The sequence below is a fragment of the Lactuca serriola genome, chromosome 9 (genome assembly GCF_051521515.1).
Source record: "Lactuca serriola cultivar US96UC23 chromosome 9, Lser_US96UC23_V15, whole genome shotgun sequence".
NCBI classification, from domain to species: domain Eukaryota; kingdom Viridiplantae; phylum Streptophyta; class Magnoliopsida; order Asterales; family Asteraceae; genus Lactuca; species Lactuca serriola.
The window spans coordinates 202,619,331-202,646,421 of record NC_136416.1 but is presented as its reverse complement, the minus strand read 5'-3'; the positions used below and the strand labels follow the sequence as shown (position 1 = coordinate 202,646,421).

Below are 27,091 nucleotides of genomic sequence, written 5' to 3'. Positions count from 1 at the left end.
ATTCATAAGAACATTTATAAAATTCTCTAATATATTCGATTATTTCTTTTATTACTAACGATTAGGAAACTTTCCATATATAGAGCTAGTTTATTTTATATTCTGCCTAAATGAATTTTTAATTATATTTTGGATAATATTAATTATAATTTAATACATTTATTATTATCTCAAATAGATTTTGAATTCAAAAATTAAGTTGCATGAATTAAATTCTTATCACCACCAAATATCATTGATTTGTTGTTAAAGCATACTGAATCATATTATTCATTTATTATTATCTCAAATAGATTTTGAATTCAAAAATTAAGTTGCATGAATTAAATTCTTATCACCACCAAATATCATTGATTTGTTGTTAAAGCATACTGAATCATATTATTCATTATTGTTAACATTAATGTGGACGGTCGACTGAGTTTACACTGCTAGATTATTCAAATACCGACATGTGTTACACAGATTACAGTATGAACCAACAAGAAGTAAAAGAAGATGAGCCACAAATTATTTAAATCACCACAATAGCCGAAAAATACAAAAGGACCAAAATTGTAAGTATCTGATAGTTGAAGGACGCTCTTCGAAACTTACTCTAAAATTAAAATTTAAACGGGAAAATAAGATTCGGTCAAACATATTTCAAACCGTCAAAGTTGACATCAATGAGGGCCCGTCGTCAACTGCTGTCGAAAACCAACGCCGCCGCTACCTCCCCGGAAGAAGCCCGTGTAATCCCAACACGAACCACCCTGCCACAACCGAACATTGGTGGCGGACTCAGAAAAAAGGTTGTCGGATTCCGGCAATGGCTCCTCCTAGATTCTACAGGTCAGGCCCAAGTCGTTGAGGCCGGTAAATACGCTGTCATGCGGCGGACGGGCTTACCTGCACGCGATCTCCGTATCCTTGACCCCATTTTATCGTATCCCTCCACCGTACTCGGCAGAGAACGGGCTATCGTCATCAACCTCGAACACATTAAGGCCATAATCACCGCACATGAGGTGCTTTTGGTTAATTCAAAAGACCCATCTGTTGCTCCTTTCGTTGAAGAACTCCAACGCCGTATCCAGCGTCATCATCTCGCAACTGCATCGCAGGTTTTATCTTTCTTCCTTTTTCTTTCTCTAATCTGTATTCATCATCTCCATCATTCCGTAAATAAGAATATTAACAAACGTTTCTTTCTCCAATCTTTTACAATTATTTGTATTATGATGTTCTTTTGTAACAGGAGGGAAAGTCTGATGATACAAACTGGAGAAATTTGTATGATTCAGGAGAACAACAATCCACAACCAGTCAAGAGAAAAGTGAAGAGGTTAAAACCGAAGGAATTCCTTCTCTTGATAGCCGAGATGGATTAAAACACCTTTGTTTTGAGTTCATTGCATTGGAAGCCTGCCTTGAGGCTGCTTGCAGTTCACTGGACAATGAGGTGAGTCCTTTTATCGTTGTTGAAGTTATGGCTTTGTGTTTAACGTTTTTCTTTTAACTTTATCATGAACTAGGCAAAAACGTTGGAGAGAGAAGCGCATCCAGCATTAGATAAGTTGACAACAAAGATTAGTACTCTGAATTTGGAACGTGTTCGTCAAATTAAAAGTAGGTTGGTTGCTATTTCAGGACGTGTTCAAAAGGTTTGTGGGTTTGAATAAATGCGTTAAATTTCATAGTGGTCACGAAGTAATATATCAACCCAGTCTGTTTATAATGGATTCAAGATTATTGATTTAGGTTAGGGATGAATTAGAGCAGTTGCTTGATGATGATGGTGATATGGCCGAAATGTATTTGACTCATAAACTGGAGCTACAACTCGAAAATGCTTCTGAAACTTCTGTAAATGAGCAAGATTTGGCGGATGAACAAGTTCTTGACTCCGAAATGCATGACAGGTCTGTATTCCGCTGCTAGTGGGTATGTGCTATAATTCGTACAGCCCTACCTTGTTTTAGCCATTAACACTTTGGAACAATAAGTACTAAATGGTTCAAGTTTATCAAAGATCCCCCTAATGTAATCCACAAGAATATATTATTGTTATATGTGTTTGCATTCTATTAGGGATCCATTTGATCAGGGCCTTGAGAGCATAGATGAAGATGATTTCCAAAGGATGAATAGCCAGCAAGAACGGTTTTTTGGATCGAATGTTTATGGAAGAGACAGTCGTGGGACCCGAATGACTAGCATGGCACGACATGGTATGAAGAAACACCGTGATGTTGAAGAACTTGAAATGCTGTTGGAGGCATACTTTGTTGAGATCGATGGTACACTGAATAAATTATCCACGGTATGCATGCATGCATGTCACTCTATCATTTGTGTTAAATGTATCAAAATCCAAGTGGTTTATTAAAATTCCACAAATATGGTTTTTCCAGTTGAGGGAATATGTGGAAGATACAGAAGACTACATCAACATAATGTTGGATGACAAGCAGAATCATCTTCTCCAAATGGGTGTCATGTTGTCAACAGCGAATCTGGTAGCGAGTGCATTCGTGGTTGTGGCTGGAATCTTTGGAATGAACATTAACATTGATCTTTTCAATGGTGAGTCTCCTGCTGAGAAGGACATCGGTATGCGTAAATTTCTATGGACTGTTGGTGGTGGTACCACTGGTAGTATTTTCTTGTATGTTATGGCTATCTCTTGGTACAAGAACCAAAGGCTTCTAGAGTGATTAGATGTGGATATGCATATAGGATATTACGCATTTAGGAGAGTTATTGTAGGGTACGAGTAAATTATCTTGTACATGTATAGCACCCACAATGACGTCAAATGGTATATACAACGTACCTAATGATAAGCGTTTAAAAATTTAAAGCTCCATTTGCTGTTGTTACAGCAGGAAGAAGCCAACATTTTCCTACTCCATTTGGACTGAGACGTCAATGAGATGGAAATTACATTTTTCTTGTCCTACCCAAAAGATGGAACAATTTAGGACTGGATACCCTGCTTGTCCATCACTGTGATATCGCATCTACTGTATATAAAAACATAGCATCTATTGTATATAAAAATATAGACTACATGATCTTCGTGATCTTAGTTATAATTGAAGTTTAGTTTCAAAGAATAAAGTATGGTCATAGTAATATGGAAATACAAAGGAACAACTATACCCAAAAACAAATACACGAACACTTAGGTTGTTCGTTGTGGTCGGGTGGCTACCTCGTCATAACACCGTTCCACCAACTTCAAGAGTTAGTGTTTAGGCATGGAGAGGAAGAGATAAGGGGGGGGGGGGGGGGTCATCTCTCTCTCTCTCTCATATAAAAGTCTGTAAGCCACCACATGCCACACTACAACTACGTGAGCCTATGGCGCTGTTCACACGTAGGTTTGGGTGCCACACCAACCATACTGAAGATCCGCAATGACCATACCTGATGGTAGGGTGACAATTGATGACACGATATGAGAAAAAGAAACTAATTGTTATGTATGATTAAATATTAATTAAATAAACTAATGGTTATTTTATGTTAGGGAAAATGACACATACAACCTATGAGCTTTCTGGGGTTCACTATTTTAGTCACTTGACTTTTTAAGTGGCTTTATGAGGGAACAAAGTGTGTGGAAACCTAGCAATTTAGTCTCTCTTACTTATTGTGCCTGGTAACCCGCCACATCATCCCCGTCTGACACATCATTGATGACATGGCAAATCGTAATTACAACCCAACGACCCAAACGATGTCGAAACCTGGTTACTCAAACTGCATCCTAAACTTCAATCTCAATTGACAAAACCATGCCTTCACTATCATCTCCAAATCACAGTTGGTCAACCAACTATAGTCGGCACATGGCTAAGAATGTCTCCAACGAATCACCCATGAAGACATGGCGATGAATCTGCTCCAGACACAGTTGGAGTTATCGCTTGTAAGGGAGGAGATTGCAAACAACATTTGTGAACTACGATGCAGCGTCACTAGAGACCTGGATGCCCTAAGCCATGAAGTCAATGATGTTAGGGCAGGTCAGCTCGATCTATCTAACATGGTTGCTGATTTGAAGAACCATTTATGTTCACTACAAGCATCATATGTTAACATCGTTTTGGGTAAAAACAAGTGCACCAAAGTCAAATGGGTTGTTGGGGGGGGGGTTGTTGTCGCTGTTGTGGGGGGTGTTAACCTGCAAGTTCTTAAGATGACTGAAGAACTTTAGATTACAACATTTCTAGTGGTAGTAGTTGGTGCATCTGGTTTATTGTCCTTATTAGTAAGGCGCTTTGTTTGTTGTGTTTTTTTTGGTGGTAGTAGTTGGTGGTCGTGGTTGGTGTTTTTGTGATGATCAATTTTTTTTTTATGGTAATCACAGGTGATGGTAGTCATATGTAGTAAGATGCCAGTACAAATCGTATTTTAACTTGTCTAATAAATGTAAAGATGTAACACAAACCCATGAATGAAATGTTGGTTAAGTTAAAATATTGTTGTTATACCTCTGAATGTGCATATAATATGTATAGAAACAAACCATCAATTATATATGTGATTAAGTAATACTCATATTTGTTGATGTTCTTCCCGGGACCACATAACAAAGTCAAACTCTTTTAAACAATGAAAAATAGGGGCCACAATGTTTCTATTTGGGACAAGGGACAAATCAAAGAATCTAATACATGAGGCATCTTCTTGAGACCACTGCAAAGTCCTTGTCTTTAACCCAGAAATGGAAAACCATCGAAAAGTTCTTTTTGTTGTTTTAGTGCTTGGTCACTTGGATAATTGACTGGAAAAACTGAAATACCCCTAATGGGTTAAGTCACATAAAAAGTACTAACTGAAATGCCTACAACACCCCTTTAGGGTTACCTGACATAAATGACTAAAATACCCCTAATGGGTTACCCGCTTTAGATGACTATCTTAAATGACTAAACTACCTCTACTACTGTAAATACTTGAAATGCCTAAGCTATCCCTAACTTTTTAACTATTTGTAATGCCTAAACTAACGTTACTGCCCTAAGTATCTCAAATGACTAAACTACCCCTTCCTATTTAAATATTTGTAATGACTAAAATATTCCGTACACACTAATATAAAGAACATCATAAATATTGTAATTACATACACGAATCCAAATATCAAATCTTAAGATTAGTATAACATAGATTAACATAACAAACATAAATTCCCTTGTTCCCAGCCACAATAACAACATTAATTAATCCATATAACAAACACATAATTGAAACTATAATTAATCCAAGTCCATTGGCGATCCAACACTACTACCTTCACCTTTAACCCTTTTACAAGTTTTAGTTTAAGAATTCTCTCAAACTTTTTCCTCTTGCTTGGTTAGCTTCTACTATACACATGCCCAACAACTTCATTAAACCTTCCCAGTTTGTCACCTTCATTAATCCTCACCACTTCCTCAGCTTCATTAACCCTCACCACTTCCTCAGCTTGTGGCTTAACTGCATCACCCATAACATCATCTTCCCCACCCACTTGAATATTCATCGATTGTATTGTTTGAATAACATTTTGTTTCTTTGTGAAATTAGTTTTAGGAGAACTTGGCACTTGAGTGAAAGTGGTCTTTTTGTGTCCTTTCTGTTTGTATATGCCACAAGAAACCTTTTTCCCTGCCTTTGAAACCATGTGTTTTCCAGACCTTTCAGAAGCATCCCTCATTCTTTTCATTGTTGGCCTACCTGACATTCTTCTTTTAAATGGAGTCAATGGGGGTATATAGTATGTAGAATGCTACATGTTCATTCCATTCATGCCATTAATAGACTGTTTGTAGGTATTATGGAAGAAGGCTCCTCGGTAGAATGGGTCTACATATGGTCCATCAGGTGTAACATTTGAATATGCTAATGTAGCCACTGAATGAACACAACCATAGCCATTTAGTTGCCATAACCTGCAACTACATTCCTTTTTTGTCACATCAACAATGTACGACTCATCTGTTTTCCATGTTTCAAACTTCATTGTAACATCCCAAAATTCAAGACCAAAAATTTTATTTTTAGTTTAATCATTCATAAAACCAATAGTATAAAAACTATGACAACCCGAAATCTCTCTCTGTAAGCCAGACTTGTTTCCGCTATCTGTTACTATGTTTAGAGTCAGTTTGAGGGCCTCAAAGCCTAGTGCACTCAAGAGTTGAATGTTGGGAAGCATTATCTGAGAATCAATAGTTTGCACTTGAGCCTGGAACACCCTCAAAGAGAGTTCACGGCTGCAAACTAGGTTCACGGCCGTGAACCCATGATTTGGCCGTGAACCATCCTCTCTCTCTATATATGTGATTCACACATTTTTCTCCTCATTTCTTCAAGCTCCAGCTATGAACATCCCTATTCTCTCTCAACTATCTTCAACCGTGAACACTCTTAAAGGCCTCAAAACGTAAGTATTTCATTCCTTACTTTTTCATCTTTAGAAACCCCTTGATTCTAGCCTTGATTCATCCCTTTTTCATCACCATCTTCATGGTCTTGAAGAGTTCACGGCCGTGAACCCTTCATAGATGGGCCGTAAACCCATTAAATGTTCATGTGTTCTTGGGCCGTGAACACATCTTGGGCCGTGAACCCTTCATGTATTCATGGTCCGTGAACACATCTTGGGCCGTAAACCCATGGTGGTTTGGCCGTGAACTCCATTTCACCCCTCATTTTTGGTTCTAACACTTCACTACAAGTGTTTCCTATATCCTAAGGGTGTTTCCGATGATTTTTAGTGATTTTAGCACTAGTTTTAGGCCTATACATGTTAATATGTGCTTAAGAGGACCATATTGTGCTCGGGACTTCACTTAGCATACCAAGCATCCTATCTTTGTCATCCATCCGAGTCATTCACAGTCAGGTGAGTTCATACCCCTATATTTTCCGAGCTTTTTAATGTTTTCAGGAGGGGGGATACAAGTAAAAACACAAGTAATCTTGTGTTAAAAATATAATTTGGTTTAATATATTTTCTATCATTAGCACACATTGAACATAAAACTTAATAAACATGATGAACACTGTTACTACTAAACTTGAAATCAGTTTTACAAAACATGTTAAGATACAAACGTTACAAGCACGTTTTTTTTTTCAATCAAGGAAACAAACTTATGAATTATGAAATAAAAGATACTATTTTATAAGGATTCATGTTAAGAACAAAAAGGGGTTTTCATAATATTATTCGTGAATTCACTGAGAGAACTACAATGTGAGACACGTCTTCTAAGAAGTCTACCCCTTGTAACTAGAGTCTCCTGGAGGGAGAGCGTGAGTTTGTGTATAGATCTATACGGGAGTGGCAATCCCGCACCCTGACTATTAGCTATAGTCAACCTAGGGTGACAAATAGTCAACAAGGTTAGTAACTATGTGATGACTTAGTATGTACATTACAGTAATATGAAATTAACATCTGACATGCAGCGGGATGTGTGATCTCCGCCTCATTTCGTGTTCCTTGTTTGGTTGTGAGCTTAGGGCAGAATCACCCAATCGACTGTCTATTCGATTTGGAACAGATAATTCAATAACTTACACTTAGGGAAAATATAGGATTTTCCAGGATAAACATCAGTACTTTACAAACAATGAGATTATTATTCAATTGACGAATATTTATTATTAATTCTATAAATCCTTAGTCTATGCAGTCGATTTACATATGAAGAATGTCTGATAGGCTATGGAATGTGTGGTTTCCACCTCATTCCCTGTTCCTTGTTTGGTTGTGGGTTTAGGGCAGATTCACGCAATTAGCTGTCTATTCGATATTGGTTTATACGTAACTAGTATGAAATAAGTAGTTATAGAAGGAATGGGTTTAATCATGCTTTTCATAAGAAAATATTGGATTTTCTTGAGGAACAATATCAACAGATATCAAAGGACCAATACAGTTAACTTTGTAAGTATCTAGTGAATACTTCAGGATTATGTACATAAGGATCCGAAAACCAGTGGAATGTGTGGCCTCCGCCTCATTTCCTATTCCTTGTTTGGTTTTGGGCTTGAGGGAGAACCACACAATCGATTATTTGTTCGATTTGGATTGTATATGATTTGTATACACTAAGTACTCGCAAGAGCAAGTAGTAAGAATCATTTGTTTTCACTTAACATTCATTACATAAGAAAATATAAGGTTTTCTGGAGAAACACAACACACTTTTCGAAAGAACATAAAACCATTTTCTAAAAAAAACGCTTATAAACTCACCAGCTTAATGTTGATACTCTTTCAAATCCTACTTGTATTCTCAAGACATTAGCAGACAGGTATACGCACCGAGTTCAAGAAGATGGAGAATAGTATCTTCGAGTCTTTACTTGTTATTTACTTTTGAAGTCAGTATTATATGAGTAAAATGTAATGTAAACATTATACTATTAATGCAATGGTTGTTGTTGCTTTGATTACTATTATTCAATTGTTGTGATACTATACACGACGTCTTCCGCCCCCGAACGTTTCCGTCGTTCCAGTTTGGGGTGTGACAGATTGGTATCATAGCATTGTTTATAGTGAACTTAATATATCAACCAATAAAAGATATACAACTATAAATACAATGGGGTCGAAGTGCTCTGACTAAAAGTATACTTTTAAAATATAAGTATTTTACGAGAAGTATACTAACACGCATACATACTAAGAACACGTATTACAAGAAGGACAAAACAAAAGTATTTGGATGTTGGACACTACAGTCAAACCTGGGCAGTTATGTAGTCATATATGGAATAAAATAACATGATCAACTATATTTATTTAAGATATGGCCAACATGTGTTTAGGAGTGATGATGGTGTTGCAACAAGTCTAAAACTTACCTAACTCTATATACAAAAGATCCTTAGAACAAAATATAAAGATAAAATACTATATTTTAGGCACTATAACAAACTTACATGAAAATTAAAAGACCCTTACTGGCGGGTCTATAGTTGCGAAGTGCATGCGTCCAGGGTTATGTATAATTGGAATCTTATAGACTTAGAATTGGTGATCTTCGCTTTACTACCTGTTCCTTGTTTGGTTGTGGTTTTAGAGTAGGATCGCTTATTCGAAGGTCTATTTGATCTTGGTTATATACAGTTTGCATGAACTGCTTGACTATAGGAGGACCCAGTTCAGATCATCAATAGCTACAGAAGAAATGATTTACATTATCTCATAATATTCTTTAGAAATTACCATTCTCGCGTGAATAACCTAGACATAGATAGCCGCTCCACTACAACCACCAAAAGAGAAGCCAATGAGGAATCATACGAGGAGGCAAATATTCCATCAAGAAGTGATGAAGATTTGTGGTAAAGCCTGAAGCATGATCTACAGAGAATAGGAAAACCATAAGAGAGTCCAGAGACAACAAATTCCAACAACTTAATTCAGGACCATCATAACTAGGACAGAAAACCCCTCCTAAGACGCGCAATGTGGTAGAGCACCATATACGTCATAGTAATAATTAGCTAACTAATATGATTTAGTGAGTTGGTGATTACACTGCTCAAACTATGTGTCAGGATTATCGCCTTTATCATATACGCTAGTAATAGTAAACCAGATCCCATAACTTCATTTAGAGAGTAGTCGCTATCAAATTCATAAGTCTATGCTGCATAGACCTCTGTTATGAATTACTTCAAAAAGGACATAATGTGAAACACTCAGAACTAAGATAACTCTGATTCAGATAACGCTTGACTTGTAATCATTAAGGACTTACCTTCATTTCATATTTTAAACCTTATGGCAAAAAGATGCCACCAAAGAAGTCAAACAAAAACAAGAACAACGCACCACCGCCGCCTCCTCAGTATTACTCGGTTGGCTTTCAGGCAACAGTAACAGCCATAGTGACAGCTGTCATGACTCAAATCAACACAAGTGGTACCGGTGGATCGGGTAGTGGTACCAACAGCGTTAAGCATGGACACACAAATGAGTGCTCGTACAAACAATTCATGACTTTTGGACCCAAATCATTCGATGGAAGTGGAGGAGTCATCGCCCTAATGCGATGGTTCGAAAAGACAGAGTCGATTTTTGAGTTATGCGTGTGCCCAGAGAAGAGCAAGGTGAAGTTTGCTACCTGCACCTTCTCCGACAGAGCCCTTACATGGTGGAATAGCCATGTCAAGTCATTGACTCTTCCAATAGCAAATACAATGGGCTGGGAAAATCTAAAAGAGATGATGATAGAAAAGTACTACCCGAGGGGCGAAGTGAAAAAACTAGAGCACGAGCTGTGGAATCTTACCATGGCAGGCTCAAACAAAGAAGCCTACACCAATAAATTCAGCGATTTAGCTGCACTATGCCCTGGGATGATTACCCCGGAGAGTAAGAAGGTAGAGAGGTACATTTGGGGACTACCTTCTCTAATCCAAGGAAACGTATTGGCAGCAAAACCTCTTACGTTTAACGGTGCCAAACGCCTGGCTCGAACATTGGTTAACTATGGGGTCCGCCAAGGCATAATGGACCCCGTTCAGGAGGCAACCAAAGGAGGCGATGATAAACAAAGGTCCGAGAGCGGGAAGAAGAGACAATCAACACAAGAATCCTCCGAGGGACAACAGAAGGGTGCAACCTATGCTGCCACGACACCAACCACCTCAACACCTGACAATCGCTATGTTGGAATCCTCCCTAAATGTAATAAATGCAACTTCCATCATACCGGAAGGTGTCAGAAGTTGTATTGCAAGAATTGCCTTAGAAGTGAACACACCATCTGCTTCTGCAGGGCACTGACACGACCAATCTCTCAGGTCCCATTCAAGGAAATAAGTCAGACCTACTACGAATATGGTGAAACAGGACACTTCAAGAGAGATTGTCCATTGGCCAGGAACACTGGTGAAGAAGGAAGAGTGCTAATGATCACTGTGGGAGAATCTACTCCAGAACCACCTGAGGTACGTTTCCCAAACTAAATCCTAACTATAATAACTTCTTCCTTGTCTAAACAAAGCACATAGTATATGTAGAAACTAAATACTCCTTGTGGTAATCTATAATGACTTGGTGTAAACATTAGGGTCATATGTAATTAAGAACCAATAGACATAGAGTGCATGATTCGACCTTATTTCCTGTTCCTTGTTTGGTTGTGGACTTAGGGAAGAGCCACTCAGTCGACCGTCTTATCCATCTTTATTATATATGACTTGTAGACACCAAGCGATTATAGAGGAACCGGATAGGGAACATAATATCAAGTAACATTCACAAGAATGATCTTTTAGTTAGTACACACTTAATACAGTACAAAACATTCGTGGTAGTAATAACAAGGTCAAAACAGAAAGCTTTAGAGACATACACATGCAGGTGCACTAATGTGCTAACAAACACTCCTTTCAGACTAACTTAATGCGCTATCCGACGACGTAATCATGTCTATTCTAACTGAGTCCACACTATACCAAACCCGTGTGTCACTGAGGAGACCCTTCGCATTAACTCGACCGAATAACAAAACCCTCGTCAGTCATAATGACAAACTAGATGCGAACCTAGAAATTTCATTTCGCTTCAAACCTCCGAAGTACTCATGTGAGGAGCATAGTATCCTCCCGTAACCTTCCATAAGTATTCCCAACAGACCATTTTGGAAATACCACTCGCGCAACAAGTCAAGTTCAAGCTCAGAGGCTAGGGACGGATACGGTTAATGTGACATCCCCAAAATCACGGCCATAAAAGACCGATTTTGTTTATGCTTTGTAAAAATCAGAGTACTTCGTTTCATAAAAATGTTGCGGAATTTGTTCCCAGAAAAACACGATAAATACGTTATTAAAACATTTTCGAAGAAACGTATTTTATTCATTTTTAAAACGTTTGGAATGTCATCGTCAATATAGAAACATAAGCATAAACAGAACTTACATTTATTTACACTAGTGATCTACATCTCTTTAATCTCTCAGTGTAATGTGACTTCATATCAACACCTGTGATATAAATAAACTGAGTGGGTCAGGTTGGGAAACCTGGTGAGTACATTGGGTTTTCAACCCACGATAATATAATTATTATGTTTAACAATCAAACAATCAACCCAATTACCCATCCCCGTTATCTTCTTTACTCTTAAGGATCTACCCTAAGAATCAGCTATTCCTCGTTCATTCATTCCTAAGGATTATCCTAAGGAATCGGCTAGAAATCCATCGTTGCCACGGTTTACACAACGGGTACTAAGTCTGCATAGTCGCTAGGGTTTAGGCATCAAGTCTGCATGATCACCAAGGTTTAGGCACCAAGTCTGCATGGTCACCAAGGTTTTGAGTACACCAGGTGAACACATCGTTCACAACACCCACAGGTTACGAGCCTGCTGGTGTTCCACTGGACTGTCTAGAATAGTTTGTGGTTGTCATCCATACTCTGCTGAATGACGGGGCCATCATTTGGGAAAAAGGCTTCTCACATCGTCCACCTCTCACCCTCACCTCGTGGTCTAAAACACCTCTCAACTCATCACTCAACTCATATTCCATCTATTATATCTACCCATGTTTACCTCAACATTATCGTAGATATAAAATACGTATACAGTTTAAATCATTTAAAACGTGTATAAAATTGTTCATCTAGCATAGACAACAAGTATTCAGATAATATGTACACATATCACGTAATTGTTGGATAAGGTGTCTAAGTCCATAACTTATTTGGTATATACTTGACTCGACCCGGCATGGTCCATTTGGGTTGCATCTCACCCGAACTATTTATGGATAATTTTATGAGAGTTATACACATATGTTTATTAATATATTATAAGTTATAATATATTAATATGAGGTTATGTTATTTAATTAGTCTTAGTCTTAAATTAATTATGAATTAATTTAGAGATTAAAAGAAAGACTAATTAGATTATGGGCTATTGGTATTATATAGTGTGGGCTAACACTCATTTGTTAATGGGCTAGGCTTATATGGAAGTCCATGGATGATCCATGGAGCTTTTAACCCATGGATCCTTGGAAAGGAAAAGACATGGGTTATTAGGGTTTCACCCTAATCATGTACACTATATAAGCATGATTATGTTGCATGAAATGGCCCCAAAGGGGTAAATAGTGAACTAGTGTGTGTGTGCTTGTGTGTGGCCGAAAATACAAGTGTGTATACTCTCTCAAAGTTTTCCAAGAGTTTGTGGTGTTTTGTGATTCCATTTGAGGCATTCACACTATTGGTGCTTGGCCCTCAAACTCCTTAAGAACCAAACTCATCAAAAAGGTATGTAATCTCTTCTAACTCTTTTATGTTGAAATGTTCCCCATGCCATGTTAGATAGGTTATGAACCTTGGAAAATTATTATTTTGCATGTATTTAGACAAACATAGATCCAAGGTTTATTAGGGTTGCATGCACACTTAGGAAGTGTTAGATTGCTCAAAACCCAACAGTAATTTATATAAAATACTTCATATCTATGTGTAAGATGAAAGTAACTATGCACTCACTTGAAAGGTGGTGACTCAGCTGTAACATCCAAAATTTCAAAACAATTAAAACTTTTCAAAATCACCCATTTTATTAACGTTGTTACAAAAAGGTTTTCAATACATTATTAAACAGAGTAATTTCCCAGGTTCATATCATAAAACACCAACGCGAGGAACAGTACGATCACGCCTTTGCCTTGCCACAGACTCTTGAGAACCTGAAACATAAAACCACAACTGTAAGCCCGAAAGCTTAGTGAGATACCCCCAGAATACCAACCACATATACGCCTTTCCAGGCCCTGACCTTCCGGTCCATGTGTCTCAGGGGACTTCCGTCCCTGCTGGGTAAACCTTCCGGTCCTACCCACGCCGACCTTCCGGTCCATCACACAACATAATCGCCTTCCAGCCCATAACATATTGCCTTCCGGCCCATAACATATCGCCTTCCGGCCCATAAGCATGAAATGCATATATATAAAATAACAAGCAATCATATAGCAGTTCATAGACAACAATCGATCAACAGATCACATATCATAGCATTACTCTAACAAGATACCGGTCTAGCCAGTCACTATCATAACATTACTCTATAAATCAGTCAACATACTAAATGCATACATACGCCTTTCCAGGCCCTAACCTTTCGGTCCACATAGTAATGCCTTCCGGCCCATAACATATAATGCCTTCCGGCCCATAACATATAATGACAACTACCCGGATTTCCATCCGGTAAAAAGGGTTGGCATTGGTGCCATAAACCCTAGCGATATAGTGAGGATAACTCACCTCGAAACTGCCGACTGAACAGATAGCTCAAGCTGCTCCGATCACTGATACGATCTCCACCTCTGGATAGCCACCAATGCACTGAACTCAAACAATAATAACAATTACCAAAATACCCATGGAACCACTGGTAAATCCTTGGTCAAAGACAAGGTCAAAGTCAACCCCTGACTGACCCTACTCGCCGAGTCAACCCTATGACTCGCCGAGTCCCCATACTCAGAACTTCACTCAACCCGCGACCTAACTCGCCGAGTCACCCCAAGACTCGCCGAGTTCAACGACTCTGAGTCCGCTCGCCCTTAACTCACCGATTCCTTAAGACACCCTTTCTACACGTCGAGTATCCCCCTTTTACTCGACGAGATCCTCCTGGAAGAATCGCGGGGCCACCCCGACTCAACTCGCCGAGTTTGAAGAACAACTCGACGAGTCCCAGTCAATCTCCAAGCTACTCGCCGAGTCTGTTCATCAGACTCGTCGAGTCCATGCCATGCAGTCGATCAAACTGCTTCCTGAGATAAGTATTGTCCCGAAGTACACAAGCATGGGACCTTCTGGACCTCTAAGGTCCTAATACAGGGTTATAGTCGTTTGGGGGACTAGGGTAACACTTAATCAAATCACAAAGGGGTTCCATAAACCCTAATTCCATGACACATCAACATGGCAGAGCATAATTCGAATTCTTACCTGAATAATGTGCCCTCTGTGTCCCCAAATCCTCAGAACGTGACTCCCTTGCTGTTCCTTTAGCCAAGCCCTTCTCTTCCTTGCACTACAACCCTTCCAAGATCAACAATGACCCTTAACTTTGCTCTAGATGCACCCAATCGATTTGGGGTTCTTCTCAGAAGGCTAAAAGATGGACAATGACGGCCTATAAGTGCCTCTTATACGTCCCAAACCTGAACGGTTAGGGTTTCCGCTGAACAGCGTCGACTCGCCGAGTCCATATCTGGACTCGTCGAGTCCAGTCGCGATCCCGCGACCAAGTCTGCGATCCTACTCGGCGAGTCTAGGCTCCAACTCGCCGAGTCCCCTCTTAAAACACACCCAAATCATAATTATATCAATATTTGAAATTCCGGGCTGTTACAACTCTCCCCCACTAGAACTAGACTTCGCCCTCGAAGTCTCACTCTGCAAAATAGCTCCGGATGCTACTCCCGCATCTCACGTTCCAGCTCACCGGTCATTTCCGATCCCCTCCGGTGCTGCCACCGAACTAACACTAGAGGTATCTCCTTATACTTCAGAACCTCGATCTTCCGTCCTCTGATGTCCACTGGCTTCTCGGCATAATTCAGGCTTGCATCCACCTGAATGTCTTCTAATGGAACCACTGCCGACTCATCGGCTATATACTTCCTCAATTGCGACACATGAAAAATATCGTGGATTTGTCTCAAATCCGTGGGCAACTCCAACCGGTAGACCCTCAGGCCTACCCCCGCAATCACATGAAAAGGCCCAATATACCGGGGCCCCAACTTGCCCCTCTTCTTGAATCGAATCACTCCTCTCCAAGGAGAGGCCTTCAGGAATACGAAGTCACCGACCTGAAACTCAAGCTCGGACCCGCGTCTGTCTGCATAACTTTCCTGTCGGCTCTGGGCGGTCAACAACCTCTGTCTCATCTGCTGAATCTGCTCTGTCGACTGAAGCCCGATCTCTGTACTGCACATCACTCTCTGTAACCGAAAATTACCCAAGATGCATATCTGCTCTAAATCTCAACGATCACTCGACCCATAAGGGTTAGGAAACCATGAACCACCGGATCCCCGATCCAAAGCCCACTTTGTCCATTCCGGACCGACTGAGAGATCCATTCTCACTCTCAGAGCAACTCTCACAAGTCCTCCTCTTGCCATCACATACACATGCTGAACTAGCCCCAACACCCGCAGGTTGGAAGTCCCGATACACTGCTGATATCCTCGAACATCTCCCAGGATGAACCACTAATATCCACCCTACACTCTGATCAGAATCACACTGAGAATTTAAGATTCTCTCTCCCCCTGCATCCCTTCTGACCCTCAACAGACATCCCAAACCGGATGGGCTCCTACTTCGCTACCGCGAACACGATGCTCAAAGGCATACCCGAAATACTCTAACCATAACTCTGCTCTGCAGCTTTCCTTCTCGTGGACTTGCACTCCCCTTCGGAGTTACACACCTTTCTCTTTTCCTTCCAAGGGACCCTCTTGGCCATATTGCCACTCCAACCAGTGCCACGGTGCTTGCCCCAAGCGACACCACCCTTTTTGCGTAACCGCTGTTCACATACTCTGGTTCTCATCGCAGGGGCTCTCAGTCCCATGCACTCTCTCCACTCATCAAAATCACTGCCTCAGCTAAACAAGATCACTAACCCGGGGCCAGACCTTCCAATGCGATCACACTGCAACATATACGATCCGCAATCTCAAACTGATCCAACAATACCAACAGAGTCTCCAGCATGACTGGACCGACTCTCATAACACATACTAGCCACTCGAGGCTATTTCTCTGTGGGTCCGTACACCCAAACTCTGCGAACCCTCAGGTTCTAACTCTGGGAACCTTCCGGTTCCAACTCTAGAAACATGCACAACATAAATCCCGTGGGATTAATGCAGTACAACCCATCACGTACATCAAGAATGCAAATACCCTGATCGCATAACCCCGGTTACTTACTCAAGCTCGATCCCGGCCTTCTCTCAGGCCTCCACAATCAAATGCCCTAGGTCTGTATCCCGCCCCGCATACCCGACACTCGCTCTCGTCGGCCTATACTCTGAGCTGACAAACACTGCTGAATCCCAACAGCTAAGCATCCTCACATACTCATCGATCTCCCGGAGAATTCTCCAATTCTCCCCCACTAAAGCACTGACTAACTGCCACCGATCGTCATTAACGACCTTTCAGAACAATCCTGCACAGGATAACATTTAGCCACTGACTGCTTCCCACAAGCATAAGCAACTCTCAGCAAAGCACATCTCCTCCCTGATCAATCCGCTCAAAAGAACCTGGTCTTTCAATTATCCACTCCACGACTGCAGATGCTACCCGACATTCAACCCAGTGCCGCATTACCACTATCAACTCTCATGAACGATAACCAACGGAATCCCCAACAATAACCCGTAACCAAACCCACAACCTGCCAAAGGATGAATACCACGTCGAAAACCGCACAAGACTACCGGCACCAAAACACCAGACTATAACCATACCAACCCATCAGGGAACAACGAATGCCAAAGCGAAAACCTGAAGCACCAATCCATAACCATGCCCAACCCGCGAAACAACGAATACCGCATCGAAATCCACACAAGATACCAGCACGAGCAATACGCCACGATTAACGCAAGGCAATCAAGACATCAAGATAGTCTCATACCCGCAGTTGCCTCCGGCACTGCTCCGTCTCCCTCTGCCGCAAGTCGATAAGCATGACCCTAAGCCCTTAGGGCTCCGCTCCGTCCTGTCCTCCTCCTGAACTCCTCGAGGTGGCCGGTGCTAGAGCCTGCACCGGTCCTGCAGAAAGTTGTGGACAGTTGACCCTCAAATGTTCAACCTGCCGACACTGATAACAAATCCCCAAATCCCAAATTGGCACTGACTGCCGACAATCCCGTGCACCGTGCCCCTCCTTTCCGCACTTGCGACATGCACCACCAGACCAGCAAGCTCCGGTGTAACCCCTCCCACACTTCTCATAAGTGTGGTCGCTCCGATCCCCCATTCTAACATCTACGGCCCTGGACCGTTTCGGCGCCGACCGCGACTGCATCGGGGCCTGCCTCAACTCACGCAACTGTTGGATTAATGTCTAAGTCCATAACTATAATTGGTAAGACTTGACCCGACCCGGCATGGTCCATTTGGGTTGCATGGCATCATGCACTTGGATAGACTAAATGAGAGAAATAAGACACTTATGGTTATTAATATATTATAAGTTCTAGTATATTAATAATAAGAATAATGAGATTATTTAATTAGTATTGATCAAGAATTAATCTAGGATTAATTAAGTGATCAAAAGAAGACTAATTAAATATATGGGTTGATTGTGTAAATCATCCATACTTGTATAGTGGGCTAATGATCCATGGATAATCAAGTTGGGCTAAAACCCATAGGATGGTCCATGGATGCTCCATGGTGTATTTGAACCCATGGATCCAAGGAAATGGAAAGCCATGACAATTAAGGGTTTACCCTAATTGTAACACTATATAAAGATCACATTCTTGGGAAAAATCGGCCACAAGAGAGAGTGAGAAAGGGCTAGCCGATTTTCATGAAGTGTAGAATTCTCTCAATTTAATCCATGTGTATTTGGTGTTGTGTGAACCATTTGAGGTGTCACACTTGGGGCACTTGGCACTCAAGCTTCACGAAGACTTTCTACATCAAGAGGTATGGATTCTATCTTGCTATAGTTATTGTTTTGTATGCTAGATTAGGATAATACCTTGGATATTCTTATTTGCATGTATAATAGAGAAAACATAGATCCAAGGTATTTAGGGTTGCATGTACACTTAGGAGTGTTAGAATGCTCAAAACCCAACAGTGGTATCAGAGCCTAGGCTTGTTTTCTTGTTATACTTGCAAAAGAAGCTGGAAAATCGAGTTTTGATGCTGTCTGCCCAGCAGACTCGCCGAGTCCATGAATGGACTCGCCGAGTCCAAGGCAAAATGCATCCAACTCGCCGAGTTGGTTCGTGCACTCGACGAGTTGGACCCCCAGACAGCATATTTTCGAGTTTTTTGGCTAGAAATGGACTAGGAACATTACCCTAAGTTGTTTTTGAACTTATAAACTTGTTTTTGATGTGGTAATGTTCATGCTAATCCATTTTCAAAGATAATTGTCAATAGATTCATGTTTTGTATTAGTTTAAGGTTTAGACTAATTACATGAAAAAGTTTGATTTGAATTATCTTGTTCTTATGAGTTGCTTAGATTAATAGAAATGTTAAGTGAAATAGTTGTTTTCAATCCATTTTAATCTAAGAGTTGAGTATAAAATGTGTTTGTGTAACTTGTCCTCAAGTTACATGAAGAGTCACATTAAAGACTCATAAAATTCATAAGAGTTGGCAATGGTTACAAAATGAAGAGTCTTGTGTCATTGAATAACTTTTTATGACTCCATAACTTGTCCTCAAGTTATGGAAGTTCAAGAGTCACTTCATTAAAGAAAAATATGTAACCATAATTAAATCCATAAGTTATAAAATAAAGGAAAAGTTAGTTCTTTTATTAGTTTAAAGTCTTCCATAACTTGTCCTCAAGTTATGGAACTTGAAGAGTTTTTGGATTAAAACTACTTTAAACACATAAGTTATGGAATTAATTAGTTTTGAATAGTTTCAAAACTTGCCCTCAAGTTTTGGAATTTGAAAAGTTTTCAAGTATGAATACTTTAATTCCAAGTTAGCCCTTAGAATTTTAAAAGTTAAAATTCAACCCTTATACTTTATAATATTATAAGTTAATAATATATATATGTATAAGAGTAAAGTCAGTCTTACCGCTAGTACGCCTCATTCACGAAGCCGGTCTATAAGGTGGGTATAAGGTTGTTGCCTATAAAATGGCAAGTTAATGGGTGTCCACTCTCACCCACCGCTTGCTTGACTGGTGGAGGGTCGTTAGCCGAACGGGTTTGACAGGACTAGAATTCTCCCTTCATTAAAAGTATTAATGATAATACTAAGTAACTAAACTCATAATAATACCCAATGTTAGTTACTTAGGAAAAATGTGAATAAGGTGCTAATCCATGAAATTACACTTTACACTTTGTCTAAGTCGTTAGTGGAGCGTGTGTGGTTAACCGGCACACTAACTTGGACTTAACAAGGTAGGTAAAGGGTGACTTAATATTTATCATAGTATCGATGGAGCGTGTGTGGTTAACCGGCACATCGATTGAGGGGTAATTTATTAAGGGTACCAAGTGATTTGCATGGTTACTTCACACCTTGTTTTGTGATCCTCGGCATCCCAGTAACAAAACCTGAAGGGCACACTCGAGATTGAAACATGCCATTGAAAAGTTCAATGAATCTCAAAGATCTAGGAGTTTCAAAACCAATTAAAACCTAATAATACATTTCGTTTATCTTGGTGGAAATTGGTGAATCGTCATTCACCTACCTTCAAATATTTTATAGCTTGGATTACGGCATACCTCTTCTAAGTTATAAAATAGTTTGTTGGGTCCTAGCCTTAATATTTCATATTGGGTGTTATATTAAGGACTTTAAATCAACTATCTTGAATATCTCCCAAAAGATGTCTGGTTTAGACACCTATGATCTTCCCAAATCTCTTGAAACAAGGTTTCCTAATGAAGATGATGTCCCATGGATATCATACTTCTTTCACCTCCCCAATTAATCTCCCTAACCCACAAGTTCTTGAAAAGTTTAAGGTCACTCAAGCCCTATTGGCAAGGAAAGGTCTAGGTGTGAACACATCTTGGAGATGTAGTCACATATTGACAAGCCGGGAGAGTTGGGTGTCAAAGTCTTAAGAAAGTTGGTGGTTCAATCACTTTCTAAGTCACATAGTGAGTTCTTTTGGAACACCGATGAAACCGACTATGACAAGACCCTTAATGATCTTATCTATTTGCTAAGATTAACTTCCTAAAACTTTATGGACATTGACAATGATGACATTGGATATCTAGTAAAGCTCTCTCTTCCCGATGGAAAAGGATCGGCCATAGTCAACTCGGTTGACCAAATGGTAAAGAGAAAAGCTAAGTCTGTGATAGTCTCGTGTACCATTATCAAAGGGTCCATATGTTTGTATTGCCAAAGAAAGGGGCATTGGTTGCGAAGCTGCCAAATTTACCTAAGGATGTTAAAGTCAATAAGTTTGACTCTACTTCAGGTAAATTCCACTATCTAACTCTGTTAAGTTTTTATTATGAGATTCTTGATACATGATGTGACTGGGTCACATGGTGATGTTTTAAGAATCAAAGAAAAGTGAAGAAACTTAAAGAAAGAATATGCTGAATCTGATCGCATAGATGGATTTCTATCGCATAGTTTGAAAGATCGGATTCTTGAGCTACTTCTTAGGAGTTATGAGATATTGCCTAGGAATAGGTAACAACAAGTATTCATATGGATTGTAAGGATAAGTTTTCCGCAAAGTTTAAAATAAAAGGAAATTTTTGATTTTATTTATTTTAAAATATCCTTACAATGGCATTTGAGGAAAAATTGTTGCTTATATGATTCCATTAAGAGCAAGAGTGGAAATATGAAATTGATTCTTTCATTTGTGGTAATGTCTAAATTTACCAAATAAGGAAAGATTCTCATCACCCAAGTCTCAATTGGACCGGGACTTGAAATCATGCAAGTTGTATAGCATGATGAATGAGAACTTTCAAGTATTGGAAAATTAAGACTAATTACTTATTCACATGGATGTGTGAGACAAGTAATGGACTAAGGGATCGAGTACATAGTCTTATGCACTGATTTAGTCCACCACAAAAGTTTGATAAGACTATTCGTCATGATTTACTTAAGTTCAGTAAATATGATTATACTTACAAGCTTAAGTGTAACTCTGAGACATTGGAAAAAGTTTCAATGTATGGCAGAGCGAATAAGAAGAATCAAATTAGGCAGAAGGATAAAAGTTTCTCAAATCTGAAAAGATGGGAGAGTACTTTAGTATCATTTTTGTGATCATCTTAATGATTAAGAAACCATAGCACAATTAGTTCTCTAAGGAAGTCTTAGTGCATTCTTATGACTAAGAAGAGGAACTTGAATTGTTGAAGTGGTTAAATCAAGAAGATGAGTCATACTTCGTTCCAATACAAGTCTTAGAGTCATACTCCAAGATTGTAACTTGAGTGACATGTCTTAAAGAAGGTTTAAAACACTTGTCAAATGTAAGAGTAAAAGTTTTCTACTCTTGTACATTTGAAATTGGTAAGTTGTGATGTTTTGGATAAAACAAAGATCAACTTAGGCCAATTGTGTGAAGTGTTTTTCTTGATTAGAATCCACACTGTCTCTTGGATGTTTGACAAGGGAGTCTTATAGGTCAAGAGGACAGTGGGAGTCTTAAAGGTCTTGAAAGTCTCAAGAACTAATCAAGAATAAAACCTGAAGTTCTTCACTAGCACACGACTTGAGGTTTATAACCTATCGTGTTGACTTATTCTGTGCCCATTCCAGTTAAAGTTGACTTTGCATATGAGTTTTTAGAGTTCTCAATGTGTTGCATAACAACTTGGAAGCAATGGCAGGCCCTTGAGCTGCCAGGTGGCAAGAAATTAAGATTGAGTTCAGTCCATATGAGTTTGGATTTGTCATTATCCTTGTCTTGTGACTATGATTTTGACAACTCACATGGATAAGAACACATACACCAGTAAATCTAAGTGTCATAAGGTTTCTCTCCGATTCATGAAAATGATGGTGAGGAAACACTTTCACTAAGTAGATTTTAGCTAGATAGCAATTGTGATATTTGCATTCTCAAAGTCGTTAGTGGAGCGCGTGTGGTTAACCGGCACACTAACATGGACTTGTGAGAAGTGGCAAAAAGGTCTAAACATTATGATTACGGCATCCCTCTTCATAATTGTTTAGATACACAAGTGTGCTATCTAAGGGAAGGTGTATGATTTTGATAAAGTCTTATCAAAACAATCTAGTATCAGAAATCTGAACTTTGGTAAGAAAGTCAATGAAGTATTGATTTCTAGAAGTCCAGCTGATTTCTAAGTACATGTCAAAGCTAGTGGGAGCATAAGTGTTATGCTAATAATCATCATGTTAGTGGGAGCATGATAATTATGTTAAGTATTGCAAGCTAGCAATGTTAATTATAGAAAACAAAAGTTTCAATTGGTAAAAAGTTGTTTTGCTATAATTAAGGGAGAGGAAATTATACTTCATCTCAAATCTATAAGCTTAGATCGTGAGGTTTTAATCATTTAGTCAAGGAAATATATATGAATTTCATGTTGGAATGGCTCAACATAAGGAAATTCTGTATATGGGTCCATTATTTGCGTTCTAAAATTCGATTATGATTACGGCATCCCTTTTCATAATCTGAATTATGAGAACTTGGCAAATTGAAATGGACATATTATAGCAAAAGACTAGTTTAGTCTTTATGTAAGACATCATGAATCGTGTCCCATATGCTTCGGATATAGGATCGATTACATGTGCTATAATCATCCGTTCTAAAATTTTCCAAATGCCTGGGGCATTAAGAAGGGAAAAGGTTTAGAACTGGATATGACTAAAAGGATCAAACAATTGTCGAGGACAATCTAACGTTTACCAAAGATTGGTTGCTCAAGGACAATTGGAAGTATAGTAATAATTCTGGAAGGACCATATTGACATAGTCTGTAAGGAGGCAACTCTTGTTCAGAAGTGATGGTCAAAATGGAATCTGGAAATGTTTCAAAGTTAGAATTTTAAATCTGTGTAGGATTAAGGAAACTTAATGCAAGAAGGATGTTTCCAAGAAGTTGATCTCCTTTGGAATGCTCTGTAATGTTTGTTGTCAAGTCTTTATGACTTTGTGCATAATCATTACAAGAGGGTCAATGCATATAAGTTTAGAATCTGACAGATTCCAGTAAATGGCATGAATTTGGAATTCTTGCAATTTGCAGTAAGGATTTGGGAGTGTGAAAAGAGAATCATTGAAGTTATGTTCAATTGATCTAGTTCACAAAGTAAAGATCATAGACAAACATAGTATGCATACTTGGTGTGTGGCATGACTAGTGTTTAGAAAACATAGTGTACATGCTTGGAGCATGGGACAACCATTGTTTTAAATTCAAGAATAAAGTTGATAGCTGAAACAGTATACAATGAATAATGTGTAATCATATGGTGATAAATAAAAGGTGTTTTATTTATGTTCAAAGTGTTGATACCATATTGGATTCAATTATTATTGTGTTTCATTTTGCATGTTTTGACTTCCCGAATAAACTAGGTTATTCTTCCGGAATGACTAAGTTATTCAAACCATCCACAGTCGGTCATATGTTGGAAGTAGATATGAATTAAGACTGTCATGATGGGTTGTAGAGGTCTAACGTGTTGGACAAGGCTACAACAATCATGAGTGCTCATAAGTTCTGAGTATTGGATTCAACCCGCGCTCATTGGAATCACTTCATGGATTTTATCACGAGTGATCATGAGACGATAATATCTTATATTCTTCAAACCTAGAGATATGAGTTGTTACTATGAGTTGATAGTACATTGATTGCACGAAACCACATTTGGTAACTCTGTGCTATAAAACGTGCCTTTGTGTATGATTCAACAAGTAGTAGAACAAGCCATATGAGTCGAAGTTTATCCATTCCTTTTACCTTTGGGATAAAAGCGATATCTGTGGGCCCCTCGATGATTTGATGATGACAAATGGAAGTGCTCGGCCGGGCCAGGACTGATTTGATTTGTTCAATTAGTCAGTCGTCATAAATCGGAAATCGGGAAACAACAAATGGACAGAGAGAATGATTATAATCCATGTCTCAGTCCATATGATATCTAGAATGGAGGAATATATGATCCCTTATCTAATGGACAAGTCACTAACAAAGGTCAGAGTTCATCTACAAGGTCATATTTCGACAGAAGCTTTTGAGAGCTACGATTGCCGGTTGGTTCCTGAAGTCATACGCAATAATAGTTTTAGACTTATCCAAGTGGGAGACTTTTGGATTAATGTCTAAGTCCATAACTATAATTGGTAAGACTTGACCCGACCCGGCATGGTCCATTTGGGTTGCATGGCATCATGCACTTGGATAGACTAAATGAGAGAAATAAGACACTTATGGTTATTAATATATTATAAGTTCTAGTATATTAATAATAAGAATAATGAGATTATTTAATTAGTATTGATCAAGAATTAATCTAGGATTAATTAAGTGATCAAAAGAAGACTAATTAAATATATGGGTTGATTGTGTAAATCATCCATACTTGTATAGTGGGCTAATGATCCATGGATAATCAAGTTGGGCTAAAACCCATAGGATGGTCCATGGATGCTCCATGGTGTATTTGAACCCATGGATCCAAGGAAATGGAAAGCCATGACAATTAAGGGTTTACCCTAATTGTAACACTATATAAAGATCACATTCTTGGGAAAAATCGGCCACAAGAGAGAGTGAGAAAGGGCTAGCCGATTTTCATGAAGTGTAGAATTCTCTCAAGTTAATCCATGTGTATTTGGTGTTGTGTGAACCATTTGAGGTGTCACACTTGGGGCACTTGGCACTCAAGCTTCACGAAGACTTTCTACATCAAGAGGTATGGATTCTATCTTGCTATAGTTATTGTTTTGTATGCTAGATTAGGATAATACCTTGGATATTCTTATTTGCATGTATAATAGAGAAAACATAGATCCAAGGTATTTAGGGTTGCATGTACACTTAGGAGTGTTAGAATGCTCAAAACCCAACAGCAACTGCAACTCAACCTCTAACTCACGCCACATGGTGGCCTCCTGCAACTCCAACAAGGTCTCACACCTCTGCGCAGACATGAACTGTCTGATATCCCCCTTGAGCATACTCAGGTATTGGGACATCTGAGCCTGCTCCTAAGCGAACTCAGGGCAAAACATCGCCCTCTCAATAAACATCCTGGTGATCTCAGTCACCGACTCCAAATCCTGCTTCAGCTCAGGAAACTTCCGAGCCAATCTCTCCTTTTCATCCCGCGGAACATAGCGAGTACTGAACATCTCCCTGAATTGATCTCATGAAACCGCAGCCCTCTGCGCGTCGGAAAATGATCTCGTAGTCAATCTCCATCAATCCTTCGCTCCTAGCCTCAACAGGTTCAGAGCACACCTCGCCCTCTGATCAGCAGGGCATAAACTCGTGGAGAAATACCCCTCCACGTCTGATAACCATCTCATAGCAACAATCGGGTCCTGAACCCTATCGAATGTGGGAGGCTTCGTATAATAGAAGTCCCGATACTGAAAACCCCGACTAGCTCCTCCCCTTGCCGCTGCTACAGCCGTTGTAGCTGCCGCGGCAACCGTCTCTGCGAGAGCCGCATATCGCTCATCGAAATACTCAATCATGGCGGTCTTGATCGACCCAAACAACTCCGACAACTCAGCCCGGAACAATGCAGCAACCCCATCACGCAGGATCTCACGAATCCTTGCATCCCGCTCGCTCGTGCTCGTCCGATCGATAACCTTCGACGGCACTGATCCACCCGGAACTCGCTCTCCAGCTCCCGATCCTGATCCGGATCTACTATCATCATGCCTCGAGATCTCCATAATGAAGACACCCTACCAATCTCAGACACTTCCCAAAATCCTGGGATCCACTCTCGCAACCCTACCCTAGAGACCATGGTTTCCCTGATACGCGTATGGGTCCTGTGCTTTCAGTAGTACGGGCCCATACTACCTTCCACACCTACCCATATTTGTATGAAGTACTACCACAATACCCTAGGGAACATGCATAACAACTATCAACCCTCACCACTAGAGGAACACTGAGAACATCCCATAAGGGACCCTAGGCTACAGGCATCACATATCAGGCAACATTATCACGAATTCCTGAAGATCCCTAGCCTAACTCTAGCATGCTGTTCTACCAAGCTCAAATAAACAAATATCATGTATGGTATCTTGGGGTTACTTACTGGCTCCGGCTGATCGTACCTCCGCGTCCTCCTTTT

General features: G+C 39.7%; 1 protein-coding gene across 1 annotated transcript; it reads left to right on the top strand.

The window, feature by feature from the left end:
* Positions 1-658: 658 nt before the first annotated feature.
* LOC145073106 (magnesium transporter MRS2-3-like) lies at positions 659-2,984 on the top strand. The gene is made up of 6 exons (XM_079019662.1): positions 659-1,106; positions 1,241-1,444; positions 1,518-1,646; positions 1,744-1,904; positions 2,074-2,305; positions 2,397-2,984. The coding sequence occupies exons 1-6, from the start codon at positions 669-671 to the stop codon at positions 2,697-2,699; spliced, it is 1,467 nt and encodes a 488-aa protein (XP_078875788.1). The 5' UTR covers positions 659-668; the 3' UTR covers positions 2,700-2,984.
* Positions 2,985-27,091: the final 24,107 nt, after the last annotated feature.